Genomic DNA, 18,960 nt, shown 5'->3' with positions numbered 1-18,960 from the left:
CCGCGAAACATCGAACGAGACAATGCGATGGTTGGCCAAAAGAAAACATCGTTTCCGCTGAAAGGTGCCAGTCACCGCGCGGGTGCAACAGAGTTTTCATTTCTTTTCCATCGATGAACCACTGACCCGTTTATTTCATTCTTCGAGAACAATACCTGCAAACTCGTTCCGTTCCTTTATCACCAAAAAATCTCCATCATCGATCCGCTTCTACGACGACCGATCGAACGTCTCGCAACAAAACCCATCCTCGCCAAATTTTTCTGCTTCTCGCGCGATAACACGGAATTCTACTGACTACGAAAGAAACTCTAAATTATACGCAAAAGTTTCATTTATTCCGTTAAGTTTATTACACTGTATCTATTGGTATAGTAGGTACAGTACAATACTAATAATAAAATATAGTATACTAAATACGTATAATATTTTTTTCTTATTTCAGTGAAGCTACGTGAAGCTTTCATCTTAAGCTTTCCATCTTACTTTCGTTTTAGAAACGCTACCAATTTATTAGAAAAGCAAGCGACTGTACGCAGGATACAGCCTGTATCAAGGGGTTAAGAAAAACAAACGCGAAAAACAGAAAACTACGTCACGACAATCACGGAAGAGGGTTGGTTGTTTTTTGTCGCGAATTCTCCGCTGGGATTTTCAGGTTCGCGAGCGACGGGTAGTGGAAGAAAAAAAAAATAGCGCCGTGATTAATTCCGCTACGTGACCAGCCGCTCATCAAGGCGGTAATTCAGTGATTGTTGAAAATGATGTTTGCCATACGTAATGGCTCAAATCGATAGGCTCGTATAAGCAGAGGGAAATTAACGTCGTGCCATCCGGTACACAGGACGCGCACGCTAGATACAACCGGCATCGAAACCCTCAATTTGCGGCAATAGCCTGAGCCTCTCGCAGCAAGGGACGACTCTCTCGCCAGATCCATGATCCCTCGCTTGCTAATTACTACCTACGTCAAATTCCCCCGATTGCAAACTGCTGCGTCCGACAACCGCAATAAAGATTTCGCCGATTAATCGAGATTTCGGCCGGCGATCTCTCGCCAACCGATGTCTCCGTTGTTACATCGTTAGAAATTTCACACTGCGGAGCAGTGGAACTTGGATATATTGGGTTGGCAACTAAGTGATTGCGGCTTTTGCCAATACCACCTGATGAAAAAATCCGCAACTACTTTGTTACCAACCCAATAGTATCCCGAGTAGAATACGCGTCAGGGAATTAACGCGTACTCGCTTGAATATACGTGTTACTTATGAATATATACGGATTCGAGAGCAGGATCGATCGAAGAGCGCTCGTAGAAAATATCGTGGCTACCAAAATCGAGAAACTTGGATCTTTCATTGGGAAATGTTCCACGTAGCGACGAGAATACTCTGATATAGAAATCGAATGGGATTTAATTGCCTCGTAGATGGTTATTAACCTGTGGCGGCACTCGGTAAAAACTATATAAAAACCATTAATATCCCAATGGTTCTTCCACAGGATGTTCGAGAAGAAGGCGTGGTTGATGAGAAAAATGCGAAGTAACAAAGAAAAAGAATCGAATGCGATGAACAGTTAAATTGGAACCAGAGCCAGCAGCGAGATTGACTAGCGAAACCGAGAGCGATACGCGATCAAAAGAAGACGCTTATTAATAAAAATATTGTTCGTCTAAACACCGAGTGATCATTTAACACAGTACATCCAATAACACGTCAAACCAGTTAGTTATTGCGATCACTTTGAGAAGCGTGGAATCGCAGAAAGTTAGCGATGACGAGTATACTCGTCGAACGCGAAGTATTTGTGGCCATTGGGAGCGACAGAGGGAACGAATCGAACCAAAGAAACGTTCGAGTTTTAACAGCGAAGCGAGAAAGTCAGTGGTAAGCCGAGTATTTCTTTGCTTAAATCAACCCTACACCAAACACCACCTCAGAATTAAGATGTAACTAAACGACTGCGTTATTTTTTAATTTTCTTGCGATTTATTGGGATTTATCGCAATTCTAAATTTAGACAAATTTAAATTTACTAAATTGTTATTTAAACGATAAATTGTAACTACTTTGTTCGCACGACGAGTATACTCGTCGTAACACGAAATAGTAGCATTTCTTCGTGACGAGTATACTCGTCAGGAACTGTTAACTTTAATCAGTTGATTAATAACGCTGGAGGATGAACTACGTCGCTTCTGCGGAGGAAGATACAAGCGACGATAGAAACGTTGCTTAATCGTTTCTTAGCTTCTGCCTATTTAGACGGATGCCAGCTATCCAAATGAGTGGGACACTGAGTTTTCTTTACGACTAAGAGATGGCACATTCAACACTTCTTACAGATACACTTTCCTTTTCCAAGAATTTCGACCGCATTAATGCATAAGTTTTCTTCCCCTCCTCAAGAGCTTGTTTCTTCACACTTGCAGTGTTTTCTACAAGAGTTTCTCAACTTTTTTCAAATTGAGTCGTCTATCGAAGAAATTAACTCTGATTTCTGTAGAAATAATTGATAAACCTTTAACAATATCGATGTAATTAATTTAAACGAAGATCGTTTCATATAAATTTCGTGTTACTTTTATCATACGGAATGAAGGGAATGGGAGGAATGTACATTAGAATTTAAATTTCAGTTGATAAAGATTGGCTTACTTCTGCGTGAATCCGATAAGATCAACATAACCAATGACGATAATTAACGTTTCTCTTTCCTTCCTATTTCTTTCCTTCTAATTTTATCGATTTTTTTTTTTTTTTTTTTTTTTTTTTTTGAAACAGAGACTTCTGTGGCGACGCATGAGTCATATGACGAGCGAAGGGAGAGCGACTCATGTTGTTGTTGTGCCTCGGATTAAGAATACCGCCTCGACATACAAAATTAGCGCGAGATTATCCTCAGGCGAAAACAATGTCGCCGCTGAGGGCAACCATAGTTCCAAGTCAAATTTCAATCTTTCGACTCCCCCGACCAGTATAAATAAGCGGACACGATCGCGAGCAATAATTACGAGTAATCAATTTTGAGCGATTATCGAGACGTGCGAGTATCTACGAGTTATTATCAGTTATCCGAGAGCGACTTATTCTATCTTATTAAACATTTTGTACGAACGTCTATTCGATGCTATCATCCATTCAAACATTTATTCGAAATACAATTAACGGTTGCAAGGGCAATCACTCCTGTTATTTGATTATACCAAACATCTGTACATCATCCGCCACACTTCGATCAAAAGATTGCATCATCAGTAAAAGGATTCCATAGCATTCTGATAGTATCGTGTAATAATAAGAAATATTCTGCTCGTGTTCTTGTGTCGTGTAGGCAGTGCGATGGAAGGTTGTGGTGAGGATGAAAAGTTAAAGTTGAAGTGTCAATGGGGTCGCTAAATGACCCATAGATATTTTAGGTTAGTACCAAGTACGGAACAGTGTCGTATCCCTGTACGACGTCAAGCTTCTGGACGAGTATTTCGCATCTATAGAGCACACTATTGGCAGCAACCTCGATTGAGCCAGTATATCCCAACTTCCAAGCGTTCCATCGCTTCCTGAAGGTCTGCATTCTCTATTCTCTCCTTCTATTTTACTTCTTTATCTGTCTATGTGATTTTATTCATCTAGTAGAAAATTTGATCGGAACTCCGATCTAAAATACTAGATAATAAAATTTCATTAGAAGGAAATTTCAAAATGAAATTGAAACGAGACTGAAATGACATTTTCGAAGGGAATTAAAATGAAGTTTTATTTTTAACAGTGGAGACTGACGTACTTTGACGAGGCTATACGCTATGATCGATTATATTTAGAATTTCTATTACGATAAATTGACCAGTTATTTTTCGCTTGATTTTGAAAGCAAAGGTCACTTTATGCTTTACGCATCTCGTTATAATTCATCTCCCCAGCAAAACGGTTTTCTTACGCTGGCTGAGATCCAAGAAATTTGATTATATCTGCAGAAAATTATCTTCCACAAAAGTTGTAATATTTAATTCAATATTTAATTAATACTAAAAGTCTCCACTATAGATAATGTCAAAGACAGACTGAGAATGCAAAATCTGAAGCATGGTGAAGCATCTTTTATTAAAACTGAAAAGCGTCCAATTTTCGTGCAGAAACCCACAGAAATTCTACCTCTCTCGGAAACCTGATCTTCCATGCAGCACATAACATACGGATTAATAACCCAAGATCGAATGCATAGTTTTAGCAATCTCCATTCTCATTTACTGAAACTGAAAAAATGCGCTCTTGGTCGAAAAACCCAGAAGAATTCTCTTCGGAAAAGCTAATCTTGTATAAGGCACCTAACTGATAAATTGAAAACGCGAAATCCAATGCGTGGTAACAGTAATCCTCATCAACCGGAAGAAATATGCTGCAGTGAAACTGAACAAGATGCGATCTTGGTCCAGAAAGCGACAAAAATGTTCTCCTGAAAGGCTAATCTTCCATAGAACGGCTAAGATACAAACTGAAAACCTAAAGTCTAACGCATGGTAACGTTAATGCTCGTCAACAAAAGGAAATATCCTTTGCTAAAACTGAAGAAGATGCAATCTTGGGCCAGCAGGAGCTATGTCTGTTCTTCAGAAAAGCTGATTTTCCATAATGCAGCGATATGAGATATTTTTATTGTGGAAGAAATAATCCGCATCTGGCGAAATCAAGCGTCGCGCGCGGTCTACCCGCAATTTTTCGCCAAACGATCCAGAGAACGAGTAGTATTTCACGGGCCGTGGAAGAAATATAAGATATTTACCACTGATCCACGTGCCGTTGAAGCTCTTCGGAGATAACGAGCCCGCCAGCCATTCTTCAAGAGAAATACCAGGTGCGGCTGGCGTTCTCGAGCCGGAGGAATCCGGGCTTCCGGTTAGAAGAATCGTCGCCGCGATGACTAAGCCGAGCACGACCACGCCGACCAAGCAACCGGCCAGCAATCGTCGCCAATTCCGCTGCTTGTTCTTCGTCATCAGGTCCTGGAACAATTACCAACACTGATGTTATACCTGGTCCACTTCGCTCGCAACAAGGTGTACGTGTTCTTTACTCTGCGTTTTGTCTTGGCTGGGAAAGTTAGGAAGCCGACAGATGTTAAAGACAGCAAAATCTTAAGGAGAGAGCAAGTGGTGTTGCGAGGTTTACGACGAGGATTACGGCTTCGTCGTTTACGGTTTTGTGGTTTGTTAGTTTGTGAATCGAAGAATTCGTCGTATCAATCGTCTAATTATTAGACACGTTATACCGATTTCGGAGACAGGTAGAATTTGATTGGTAGCGTAGAAGCGAATCTTTCCTCGTACATGGCGGAAGAAAGGTATTGTTAATTAGATGTCATCGATACGGACGATTATAATTAAACCGCGGATTTTTACGCAAAGTTATATTTTTCCAGGTAGGAAACCGTTTTATTTAAGTATCATAGAGTATCGAAAAACGCTATACCTTGTTCTGTGCAATTTGGCATTTTCAAATTCCCTGCAAACGTACGAAAGTCCGCAGTCTAATTATAACTAACATAGCCTGACAAAAGTAAGTGGCTATATGTAGTTTACTGTAAAAAATTTGCAAAAGTGCAAGGGAAGGGGGAATATATTTGATCGATCGATCGAATCAACTGATAATATTTGTCGCTATAGTAACAACAAAATTCTTAGGTCAGAATGGGAAATTATTAGTTGGATGATCAATCGGTATTTCTTTTCTCGCAATCAAGTAAAGATAAAGATACAACTATGGAAAATTAACAGGGTAAATGGCGACCAATCGAACGCTTTCGTAATATATTTCTGAACGTTGCGTTTCTTATTTCTAAGAAAGCATGAAATCGTTTCGCTACTTATCGCTGATACGAACGTGTCACTTTTTTTCTTCTATCCTGACCTGGAAAAAAAATCCATTTGGACTGGTAACAATTCTTCGTATTCTTTCGTGTTTACCTTTGGAATCTTTTCAGCGCGACGTTTAACTTCCCTGATGAGAAATTCATTCGTGCATTTCCTCGACCATGGAAAGCATTTCAGGGCAAGATGAAAGCTACGTTAAGCCACGTTCACACGAAGCAAACTTACACGATTATAATTACGTTCTTGTTCCTTGCATCATATACGAATACTATCGACTTTTAAAGCGCTACAATAATAAACGTATTATTACGTAGATAATTATAATTAATTCGGACGAAAATAAACAGCTGTATATAATTTTATTTCTTTTCTAAGGAGCAGACGGTAAGGCAGCTGCGATATGGAAAGATGAATGAAAGGAATTGCAAGCCAAATCCATTCCCAGGCCGAAATTAAACAAACAGTAACGATATAGTTCGTAATCTCGTCATTACCCAAAAACAGTGTCAATTTTGGAAATCCACCGAGACGATTCTTTTGTATAAATAAAAAATAGTAAAATCGTCTTCTTTGTTATTTTCCTCGCAACGTCTATGCCGCCTCTGCGAGGAAAACTTGCAAAACAGACAGGGGTGAAGAACCTCTAACGCGAAAAGTAAAACGAACAACCGGTCAACTTCTTCCGACCGAGCCACATCCGCAAGCAAAAGCGGAAACTCCAACGTTTCGATTTCTACGACGATTGCACCGACCTCACTGCGATTCCATTCGCGACAGGATCGATCGACACTCGTGCGGTGAACCGCGATCGTTCCATTCCATTCATCCGTCTGATTCTGTGTGAGGATGGCCTAAGGGTTGCGGCACGCGCGATCAACTTTGAATGCAACGGGTAATTCTAAGAACGGACGAGAGGATTCGCCTGGAATAATCATCGTTTGAGCCGTAGCGTGCAATTTTTATATGACAAATCGAGAACGTACGCGGTTTTCTTTTTAATGGAATTCTTTCTTAGTTGTGTAATAATAAATGTTTTTCTATGCAGCGGAGAAAATAAAAAAAAAACATAAGAGAAGGCTGAAGACGAAGACTTACAGATGGATCACAGTCTCAATTATTCGATTATTTAATCGCCCGATCGTAAGAGCTTCGGGTACGTACTAATTAATTGGAAACTATGGGATTCCTTTCGAACAATGGCAAAGACGTATGCCACGAGGATACGTTAGAATATTACGTAGCAAAAAGAGCAGATTTAATGTACATTCGTGTTTGATATATTTAAGTTGAAATTGAGTTGAAGCTGAGCACCATGCTGAGTTTACTTTTAGTTTTAATTCTAACTTAGCGAGATTATAAGCGTAGGAGGATAAGTTTCGTGTTACTTACGTTAACATGTGAGATAAGATATCCCGAATGGGGATGTAATCACGAAGGCATGCATCACAAATAAATAACAATATATCTTTTCGCCAGTCTAATACCGTATCTTACGTTTTTAATGCGATACGGTGCGAAACACAAGATAGGCAGCGAAAGAAATCAGCTGCTTCTATAAATACGAAAACATATACAATATACTATACGATACAACACATCCATGCAATATACAATAAATATTCATAAATGTGTAAAATCCTTTGAATAGTTCATTTAAACAAACGAATGCCCATTTGCATAGTACGTTCTTGTCGGAGTAAAATGGAAAATAACGATCCTTTCCAAACTTTGATAAATTCGTTCCCATGTAGCAAGCCATTAAACTAATTCAATTTTAAATTCGTCGCTAAAGAGATTGTAATTCAAATAAAATCACCTAAATGGAATTTTATCTGCACGAAAGATAATTATATTCCTACGTTGTCTGTAATGTAGAGGATTTCTGATCCTCTACGAACTCCTCGTTTGTACATAGATTTATCCGAATACTCGTCCGGATGACTGGTTGTTCGCGAGTAAGCCACCGTGAGAGGGTGGCACCTTTCACCTGAGTATTCCTAACGCTACCACGATAAATCTAGATATCCGAGAGTTTCGTGAGAGAAATAGTAGAAACGGCTGAACAGAAGTGGATAAGTGACAGAGGGATTCTTTACGTTTACAATTCCCCATCGCGAGTATTTCGACTAGTCTACGTGTGTCTACGTGATACGCGTCGCTTAATTCTTGCAGGCAAAATTTCAACGTTCGCGTACTTATACATATACTTTAACGAGTTGTTAAGAGTTCAGTGAATGAAGTTTGTTCTTTGGTAAAGACTGGTCTTAAGTTTTGTAGGGGATTTTTCTTTTCACAGATTTTTCAGAAACAGACATCGAGGAAAGCTGGTGTTATTAAGCGTCGACAAAACTGGTCTTAAATCTGCAGATTTTCAAAATATTTACATACGTACCGAGTTTTCCATATTTCTGAATAATTCATTCGGCAGAGACGGATAAGCATAGTAGGTCAACTTGATTCTCCAAGAAACTCTACTCGACGAAACAGGACTCCAGCGTTATTTATACGCATTATACTCATACATATACTTTAACGAGTTACTAAGTGACTAAAGAATGCAGTTTACTGGTCTTAAGCTTTGTACGGTATCCTTTTAAAAAATTTGTCGTCTCTTTCGCAGACATCAAAGTACAGACGCTTGTGCTATTGGGAATCGACAAAACTGGTCTTACATCGATAAACTGAAATTGATAAATCTCATCTTCGGAATATTCGCGTACTGAAGTTTCCATATTTCTGAATTATTTGCTTAGAGGTAGGTAAGTGACAAGTGGGATACTTTGCTCTTAGAATTTTCCCATCGCGAATATTCCAACTCGTCTTACAGTAGGTCATTTAGTTCTCGGCATTCTTACACTTGTCGTGATCGATAAAAAAATTTATCCGCCACGATAAATCACGCGGATTATCCCCTCGCGGGGATTATAGTATTTTTTAAGCGGTCGAAGGATCGTTGGAGAATTTACGGGTAGCGAAGGAAAATGAAATCGTGCTGCGAAGCTCGTGTAATAAAGAGTATAATAAAACGGTAGGATCTTCAGAAATCTCACAGCCACGTACAGCTTCATCCAAAAGTCGTTATAATTTACATTCCTTTGTTTTCGTCCTGATAATTTACATCTGTTTCTTTCGTATAAGTATCGTTATTTATTTTAGAAATAGAGACGCATGTTTTCGTCGGACGTTACGATTACTATTTTCGTCCAAGTTTCATTATCGAATGAAAAAATTCGAAAAATACGTATTTCCTATTTTCGTTCGTAGCTCGAATACACAAATTTCCGTGCAAATGGATTACTCGGAAAAAAGAAATTACTAAGAATTATTATTTGAACAAAATTTGTTAAAGCTTCAGAAGGACTTAAATCTACGTTCGATAATATGCAATTTAAAACATGAAAATTGTTTTTAAATTCTCTATTTTCCCGGGTATTCTAAAAAAGAAAAAAAATCAGCACTTCTCGTTTCGCCTTTGAGTGTAGCCTTCACCCTTTCACGTACTATTCGCCGACTATTTCATTACGGGTAAATTCCATTAAAATTCCTTGAATCAGAGAAAACCTAATTTTTGTAGAAAAGAACAAAGCAGAAAATTTCCTATTCGACACAATAGAGACGAGGGAAGTTCTTTGTGGTTCAATCTTCCATCCGCCACAATATTCTTCCTCCACATTAATTTGTCAAAGAACCTATAACCCACTCGTACAGAGAGCAATGATATAAAGTGTCACGTTCGTGGAACCTAGCTTTTAGATGAAAAATGTTAGCTCTACGGTTCCGTAAAATGTTTTATTTCGTTCAACCGCTGTATATTATTGAAGTGATTAACTTGGGAAAAACGTAACATGATCTATGAATCTCAGCGAGATAGTACCCACATGACATGACCCAATTACTTTTTCAACAAATTTCAATTCTATATGTGTATGGGTTTCTAGTATAATATCGAATCTAGTCGCGAATATTCCCGAAATAATTCACTTGAAACAAATGTCAAATGACTAGTCGATCAATTTTTCGGGGAATTTCCTACCGTACCATCCGGCAGTCTCTTTGTATTCGTATTTTATTCTACCTACGTAAAAGACAATCGAAAATCGCGTTATACCGTTCTTTATTCGTACATCCTTTTCATCCATAGATACAATACGGATATAATTAAATAATACAACGCACATAATATCAAGATTATCGAGATACGTATAATTTTATGTTAGACTGAGTTAGCTGCGTATTAGTGATACTTGTATGTGAATATCAGTTTGTGAAAGTATGTGTGTTCGCGGCCTCTCGAAAACAAAGGAATGTAAACTGTATCGATGAATATCTTTGAAATCGTTTATCAAATAAATATGTAACTATTCTAATATAAATTCGAAGCGTGACTTTAGTGTTCCTATACCAGTATTTCGTTAATTAAGATACAAAATTCTCAACAAAGATATTCCTTAAATCTGGATTTAACGATTTAATCAAACCAACGTCTCCAAAGAGACTTCCATTCGTGTTGGACTCACAGATATTCGCAACAAACCAACGAATATGCTAGAAAAGTGAAAATACTGAAGATTAACAACATCGAGCGAACAATCGCTAAGAGAATAACACACCGATTATAAAAATGTTAAATGATATCATACTCCGTGGCACGATTGTCACATTGAAAGACGGAAAACTCAGTTTTAGCTTCAATGTAGTCTGTTGTCAGAGGAATTGTCATCGAATACGATCGTTTGTAGCAGCAGGATGGATCATCGCGCATATGGATAGGTATAAAACTTTTACGAGCATAATTGAGGATTCGCAACCACTCCGGAAGAACGATAAGAAATATATGGTTGAAACGTGAGGTAATATCCAGCTGGTGTTATTACGACGCCCTTTGGATTCTATATTCTTGGAGAAGTAACAGGCTAATGTATGTCTTTAATGGTGCAAGTTAAACGATCCTCAACACCGTACTTATAAGCCTCTTTTATCAAAATTAAATTTCCCTCTCCTCGTGGGCTCATCCATTCTCAAGGAAGCCCATTAGCAGCGCGTATGGATGAAAAAGGCCTTTCATTAAACAGAATCTCTCCGAACAAAATAATCATTTTCTAAAGGCAACTTCATCTCTGTTGCCTTTTCGACTCGTAAAGGGGAACGGTATCGAATGTTCGCGGTTTTTGCAAACTTCGCTCGGATTGTTTTACACTTCGTGTTGCACCGGATTTACGTACTTTGACGATCACACTGCTCCCCATCGATGTCATTTGTCGCGGGATCCTCAAATATTTATGGAAATAATTTTCTAAAATGACTCGTTTTATTCTGAACTTGTGATCTATCTGTAACATCTCTGACAACCGGTTTCCTGCTTTAATACTCTTAGAGTCTATGATCTTTTTATTGATATTACAAGATTCTTTTTTGAATCTTTTTGGACATATCTTTCGAAACGTTTCGTTTATTATATAATTTCGTTGTAATTTCTTGATTTAGTATTCTGACGTGGATATGTAAGTTGCCTGAAGTGAATGGTTCTTCGTTATTCTAATTAAACTCTCCTAAGTAGTGCCATTGCTGTTATCTTGTCATATAAAATTACAAAATTGTTACAATATTCTTATATACTGTGTATACTTATATAGTGTGTTCAAATAATTCGTTGTCAAATAATTCATAGATTTTTTACAGAATTATAACCGCAAAGTCCACGATTCCTCATTGTGTCAAAGTTTCTTAAAAAGTGACGTTATTCTTTGTTTCTACTGTAGAAGCATTTTAAAACGATTCATTTTCCTTCGGGTACCTAATTCATAAAGACCGTACCACCGTGTTCTACTTTTCTAAAAAATCCTGCTGTTTTACGTATTATATTTTCTGTTTCTTTGTATGAAATTCGATCGTAACTTTAACATGTCTCCGTCTATAAAGATATGGGTGTATACTAAAAATCTTGAGTCTGTGAATCTTAAAGTGGCTATCAAATAAAAAAAGGAAGAAAGAAAACGCAAACTGAGTTTCTATGAATAGATGGCAAAGAAGGACTGGATTTGTTGAGAATAAATCTCGAAAATCACAAGGTGCACAAGTAAATTTCATTTATCGAAACTGATGAGACGATATTCTGGTCGAGGCTGGAAGAAATTCGACCGGTTAACGATCGATACGAGTACCGGTGGATGCTTTCTGTCGCCACCTTTAAAGTGCTTCTAACCATTTTTTCTGATTTACGCGAGCACCGGTCGTCGAGATTTATCGGACCGTCGCATAAAAGGGTAACGGGATTCGAATACGCAAGAAAAGAGACATAACTTTTTTCCGTACAATTACCTTCTTACGAGATTCTATGAAATATCTATAAAGAAATTTATTGAACCGATCGACAAGTTTTGTCTACTTTTTGCTCCGATAAAGAAAAGTCGACTTGCTTAAAACTGAAATGTTTATCAATCGATCTAGAAATTAATTGTTATAACTTATAAATTAATTGCTATTTATCAGTCGTAATCCATTAACGTAAAACTATTATTCGTTCTAGGTATCTTTTAGTATTTCCGCAACATAATTCCCGTTACCCAAATCAATATCTAACTTTTTCTCTTGCCAAACATTTTGTTAAACGTCTAAACATCTATCGTTACGAAGCTCCTGAAATTATCTTTTCGTTAAAAATATACCATTAACTGAATTGTACGCGGTAGTAACGTTGCCAGAATGTATACCTCAGGATTTTGTCGATTGAAACAAATATTTATCGACATCCAAACATCAAATTGTAAATATTCAAATAAAATACAACGACGAAACTTTCCGATGTATCTAAAATAAACAAGAATATAAATCTATTCACAACAGTCAGGCAAAAGTTGTGGAAAAATTGTTTCGTTTGGTCTTTCGCATCAAAATCATCGTCCGCAATTGCTTTTTTTCATTGCAAATGAAATTAACAATGTTTGAACGGGCAATTCTTCTACGAACTATACGAGCAATCCTACAAGTGAATTATTTCTGTCGCCGTTTTAATTAACAAAGGAGCAGGTTTCTGGTAGGACACGTCGTGAAAAATATCACCGCGTATTTCGCAAAAATGGTAACGCGCCTTAATTCAACGCGTGATATAATCCTCGCAGACGTAAACGCGTATCGATTTGCAATTTTTCTCTTCATTCCGACTGCGTTATAACCGTTCCTCTCTAAATATATTTTAAACGCCGCATTGTGCCCCAGCGATTTATAAATCGAGAAATATCTGTTCGAACAATGGTTGTCCATAAAAGATGAGAGAAAAATATCTCGGCTTTAAGGCAGTATATATATATATACATACACACAACAGTATAAACGTATATATATCTACGCGGTTGATTAAAGCAAAAGAAGTATGTATATACTCGGTGCAAGGAGGTAGATGGGAGAAAGTAAAGTAGCGGATCTGCGCGATACGCGCACATCATTATGAATGAACCCCGAGTTACTGTAATTACAGAATTTTAATTGGACTCTGGCAACTAGGAAAGTTGTAGGTCGGACGGGAGCAGCAAACTCTAGCCGTAAATCAATTTCATTAAAATATTCCCAATTATATAAAAATATTAGCGGGAACGAGCTGCGTTTTAATACGGCGGTCTCTTTTAATTCGAACGATTTTAACTGTTCTCAAGGTTCCTAGAGTTTGCGTTTCGAAACGTATCGCGTGATCGGCCGGAAGTAAATAAAACGGATCGTTTTAGCGAATTTTATTTCCAGGCAAATTGTGCAGAATTAATGGAAAACTCGGTGTACGAACTATACTGGAAACCGGTATTGACCAAACATTTATGAATTTAGTCGCCAACCTACTATTGCAGTGTGTCAACAGTAAAAATTCGGCGCGTATCGACTCAGGTACCTGAGATTTTAAGTAAATACTCTAGAATTCAACATTTCGAAGGTTATTAGTTTGTCCGAAGGTGTCCTTCTTTTACAGACACGTCTTTTACAACGACGCATCTTTATACAAACACGAAACCTAATTTGTCGAACCTTGTGATCCTTACTTTGATAGAACAAAATGATATGAAACGGAAGATGTTGTGCACCTATTATTTCCTCATAAAACGAAAGAAATTTTTCGGGCGACCGAATAAAAATCCTGAAGAAAAATTCATTTGTCTAGGAATGTAACCGAGAATTAAAGTACCTGCTTGAAAATTCGGTTATCCGAAGATCAGGTGCGTTCGAAATTCAGGTACTCGGAAAATTGCCGCATTCTCGGGTACTCGGAAAGTTGGGTATGGGAAACTCAGGTACTCGGGAAATTTAGATATGACAATTTGGTTACCAGACAACTCATGTATCTAGAAACAAATATACATAGATACTAATGAACTTGACTTTCTAAGAAACTAAACTATCTCGCCTTTCCGGAGAAACTGGCCTTTTCTGAACTCCGAGAAGAACGTCTTTTTATCGATTACTAAGAAAATAATAAAATAACACAAAAGCACGATTCCTCTGATATTTTCACAAGGAAAAGCACAGTACGTTGAAACTGAAGACCAGTGTTACCGAAAAACAAATGCGTTTATGACTCGGATACTCGACGACTCGTTAAAGTGCGATATTGTCTGTACGCAACGTCGGATGTGAAAGGGTTGTAAACAGACGCAAAAATCATTACGATACGGATTTCACCGGGATCCTATTTCTACGGATACCGTTACAAAGGTAGGGCAAGTTGGTACGTGCAATTTCACCATTGAGACGCCGAGTTGAAAAGGTCAGACGGCATTGATACAGGAACGCACCTATCGTCGTGGAACTGGCGTACGAAGAACAGGTAAGTAGGTGCTTCGGTATTCAACATCGCGAAGAGAAAGGATGCAATTAAGTGCCTATGCCTATCTCCCAGTGAAAGCCAGCCAAGCGAACGAAGATGCGAGGAGATGTGCTCACCCTTCGGAGATTAATACCTCTTTCACACCGATGCGAACCAGGTCATTCAACCGGCAGCATTGTGGAAGTTCCCGGTGCAAATGTTCACGGTGCTCGATTAGTAATTGGTTTTGAATACGGCCCAGTCACGATAAATCGATCGTTTATTTCAACGGAAGTCTGTCGAAATTTCTAAATTGACGCGCGTTCCAGCAAATACACGTTTCAACGAGTAAAAAAAGAAAAGAAAGTAATAGGAGAAAAAAGAAGCAGAAGGTAGTGGATTTTGCTTTCAGGTAAAATAGGTTTCATCGTTCGATCATCGCCGTAAGCGTTTCAATATGGAAAATATGGTATTACAAATTAATACATAATCCTGAACATACGATAATTATACACGAATATATCTTTTGGTATATTACACTGCTGCATTAATTACTCATTAAATACATATAATAACACGACCTCTACTCGCTATCGATGACTACGAATAATTAGGACGCTCTAGTCATCAGACTGGATCCGCGATGAACGATTATTCGATCCAATAAAGACACGCTAAGAATGACTTTGCATATTATTAAATTCTGTTCCTGCTACGACGATCTTGCAAAGGAGATTCGATGCCAATCAGCCGTGACATTATAAAATTATAAAGTGAACATCAAACATGGTAAATGATGGAATGCTACAGGTGAGAAACGTGACGAGTCAGTCTCTTGCGAAATGAGACAGCAATTACGAAATTCAATAGGTTTTTCACCAATGCTACGTCAAAATTATCTTTGATATTGATATCGGATTTGGATTTTCGTAATTTGATTTCGACCATCTTCCTATCATATTTCGGATATAGCAGTAACATTGATTAGCATACGCAGATTAGTATTAATTGAATTAAACCAACGTAACGATCAAATAACGCCACCATTAGGATTGTACGAATAATTTCTGCGTTTTTGACACGCTTTTCTGCGTCCAAACTTCGCGACATTTTCTCGTTCTTTCTACTTTAAAAAGCAACGGGGTTTCGTTATATAGTTCGATCGTTCTATGCAAAGTTCAAAATTGTATTTTAAAACGTTGAAGCGTAGGTGACTGAAATAATAGCACGCTACGTGCAGTCGTCGATTAAAGTGTCATTAAGCCGCGTGAGTTAACTCACGAGACTGGTACGTGTGAGCCACGAATGGGACAGAAATTGCATGCTTCTAATATCAGCGTGGTCTTCCTTTTACATTTTTCTTTTTCTTTCCTGTACAGATAGCATCGAGGAACAATGGAAGAATAGATTGCAACAGTACCGTAGCTCGATGCATCGTCGTCGTTCTAAAGGCAGTGTTCGCATCTCAACCTTGACGACTTTCACATGCAAGTATTGCCCAATCCGTAAATTCGACCCTGACGAACGGGACCGGTTCCAGGTGCAACTATGATACCCCGTTGGTTTTCCAATGTCGTTGCATAATCGTGCAATAAAAGTACTCCACTTTGCGATTAAATGTTACTCTAGTTCATTGAATCGCTCTTAATTGAATCGTACTTTTTTATCGATAGAAAATGTCGCAAGTTCGAGCAGATATGACAGGATAATTGTTAGAAAAAGATTTTTTCCACAGCAGCTACTCTTCCAATTGAAATGAAAATCAGATAAAATGCAAATTGAAGGAGTTGTCCACTGCTTACGAACATTGCAAGGAATCTTCGAATCATTTTCTATGGTAGAAAAATTTTTTAAATTCGAGGAAGATACGAAAGGATCGTTAACGATGTGATTTCTCATTTTCACGGTGTCACAGCTTTTTATGTAGAACGTCAAACTCGAAGAAAATTGAAACGTACGTATATCATACATAATGTGTATAATATACAATGCCTTATCTTTCGATTCCATGTTCGGAAATGTCAAAGTACACAGCAGAATTCTATATGCCATTTTCCTACAGGTCCCATTTTCGGATCTGCTTATGTAAAATAAATTAAATACAGAGAACGGAACATGATCTCTTACGACTATCAAACGGCTTCCACGAAGCGAAACTTTCGTATTGGAAATAACTTTGGATTCATGAATACATATTGAACTTGTTCCCACCAGTGCTCACGAGATATAATACCCGTTTTTCGAAAATATATCTGGCCAACCAAAGTACCTATCATAAATATCGGCCTGTAATTAACCGAACTCGATCCACAACATCGTTACATATTTTGGTTTCGATAATTCGCTTTGTATATCGCATTATTCCGTGTGATTAGCTGTACAGCTTCTTCGTTCGACTCTAATTTCGGACAATCGAAGCACCGGCAATTTCACGAAAAACCGATATTCCAGCATTTAGCGAAACCAACGCAACTCGATATGTAATTGCGTAGATTCGCAAACCAAACCAATTTCAAAACGGAAACGATGCACGAAATGCTGCAACTTTTCGTTCGATATGCTTCGGTGTTACATGCAAACGAGACACACGAGGGTTCCACGATGTTTTCTTTTCTCATAGAATCGGAAAATCGAATTGCGAACAGCGTGAAAACCGTTGTCTATCCGGAGACGCGTATCCCATGGCGTCATTATCAATTGAGTTTGCAACGCGGTCTCGCAGGAATGCGAATGTTTCACGTAACGTGTATTTTCCCCCTCGTTCGCGTTTACGACTTGTTTCCATGTAATCGTTTTATCGGATTCGGTGTCAAGGGTATGAAAAGCACTGGCTGATCGAGCAATTATTTATTAACCGGACGTGTACGTACAGTGGCCCGCGAAACACTTCCAACACTTGCCATAGCAAGCTTTTACATATCGAGCGCGTGTTATCGTTGAAAACAATTCGAAGTTTCACCGACGATGCTACGAAGGAACATGATAAGACGATTACAGGAAAGATTAAGACGGAAACTTCCGGTGTTGATATAATCGGTGATATTTAACTTGTAAGTTGCATATAACGATATATATATATAGATATATAGCAAGTAATAAAATACATTATCGATAGGTTTTTTAATTTAGGTTTCTAGGTTTCTTAGGTTAATTGCCGCCAAGAAGGTGATTAGTGTTGCTCGTAATTACTCTTTCGTCGTTAATTCGTATATTTTGATGAGATTCACGTATACTGTTACTACAAATCCACCAAAAATGAACGCGTCTGTATCGTTGCAAATAACGTAAAATGTATTTCGAGCGGAATTCTTTCATCCAATTTTCACTTCTGACGTTATTAATGGCAAACATATACGGCTAGTAGATATCGATAGCAACGGCAGTTAACGCGAAACGGTATAATATAAAGTTTTGAGCGTCCAAATACTCGTAGACGGTTCTGTACATTGTTTTATACACGCGTTTACCAGAGTTTCGAGGTTTCTAATTAAACGAAAGGATCGATCGTTAATCATTGGAGGAATAAACAGTCGACAGATAAGGATCGTGGATATAAAGTTTCGCAGGTATATTAGTCGAAAATGATCCTAACAAGCTAAATGAAATTCCGGATAACGCGGAGAACTTAAGCTGCCGATTATTTCAAAGGATTTTTAATCCTCCGGCGATTTTATCTCTTCGTCCGTTCAACTTTCGAATAACTCGCGCAAATTGGACGAGATTTCACGTGAAATGAAAAATTAAGCTACCTAATTAATCTAAGAGGTTGAAGCCGGTGTTTCACGGAATATACATAGCTCTGTCCTGCGGCTTTTGACGTCACTTGAAGCGCACAGTAGTTAGAGAGTAATTTAAGCCCGTGGTAGTTGTTACAGGATAAAATTACGCGATTCTTACACGGAATAAGGAAATGGCAACGGATCAATCCGTGAGATAGCACGTTTTGTAGTATTATTAAAAATGGAACATCTCGTAACGAAAGTAATCCTTGTCCACGTTGATCTTTCTCCGAAAGTAAACAAAATAATACTTTGATATCGTCAATGACACTCTCGGTACGGATGAAAATAAAGATACTGTAATCAATAAAAGAGACTAAAAAGGCCACGTTACGAATTTAACTTCTGACTAATGAAATGTATTGTTGTTTACGAGACTGAAAAATTCGGCGATGTTCTCGATTTATCGTGAGCTTCTCGATTAACGAGAAATCATAAAATATTAATAAGCAGTAACGAGAAACGAAATAGAAAATTGAAAATAGAGGATGTTTACGCCAGCTGGGAATGAGTAAAAGGTTTTA

General features: G+C 38.0%; 1 protein-coding gene across 4 annotated transcripts in view; it reads right to left on the bottom strand.

The window, feature by feature from the left end:
• The window catches only part of LOC132914090 (venom dipeptidyl peptidase 4), a 292,561-nt gene that overhangs the window by 247,428 nt on the left and 26,173 nt on the right, over positions 1 to 18,960 (bottom strand). For all 4 annotated transcript variants that reach the window (XM_060972911.1, XM_060972908.1, XM_060972909.1 and 1 more), the window contains one exon: positions 4,786 to 5,005. In XM_060972911.1, coding sequence (XP_060828894.1) covers positions 4,786 to 5,005 — 220 coding nt within the window. The remainder of the gene's footprint in view (positions 1 to 4,785; positions 5,006 to 18,960) is intronic.

Source organism: Bombus pascuorum, chromosome 14, assembly GCF_905332965.1.
Source record: "Bombus pascuorum chromosome 14, iyBomPasc1.1, whole genome shotgun sequence".
Taxonomy (NCBI): Eukaryota; Metazoa; Arthropoda; class Insecta; order Hymenoptera; family Apidae; genus Bombus; species Bombus pascuorum.
Note: the sequence above shows the minus strand (reverse complement) of the source record. Positions and strands in the feature narration are given on the sequence as shown.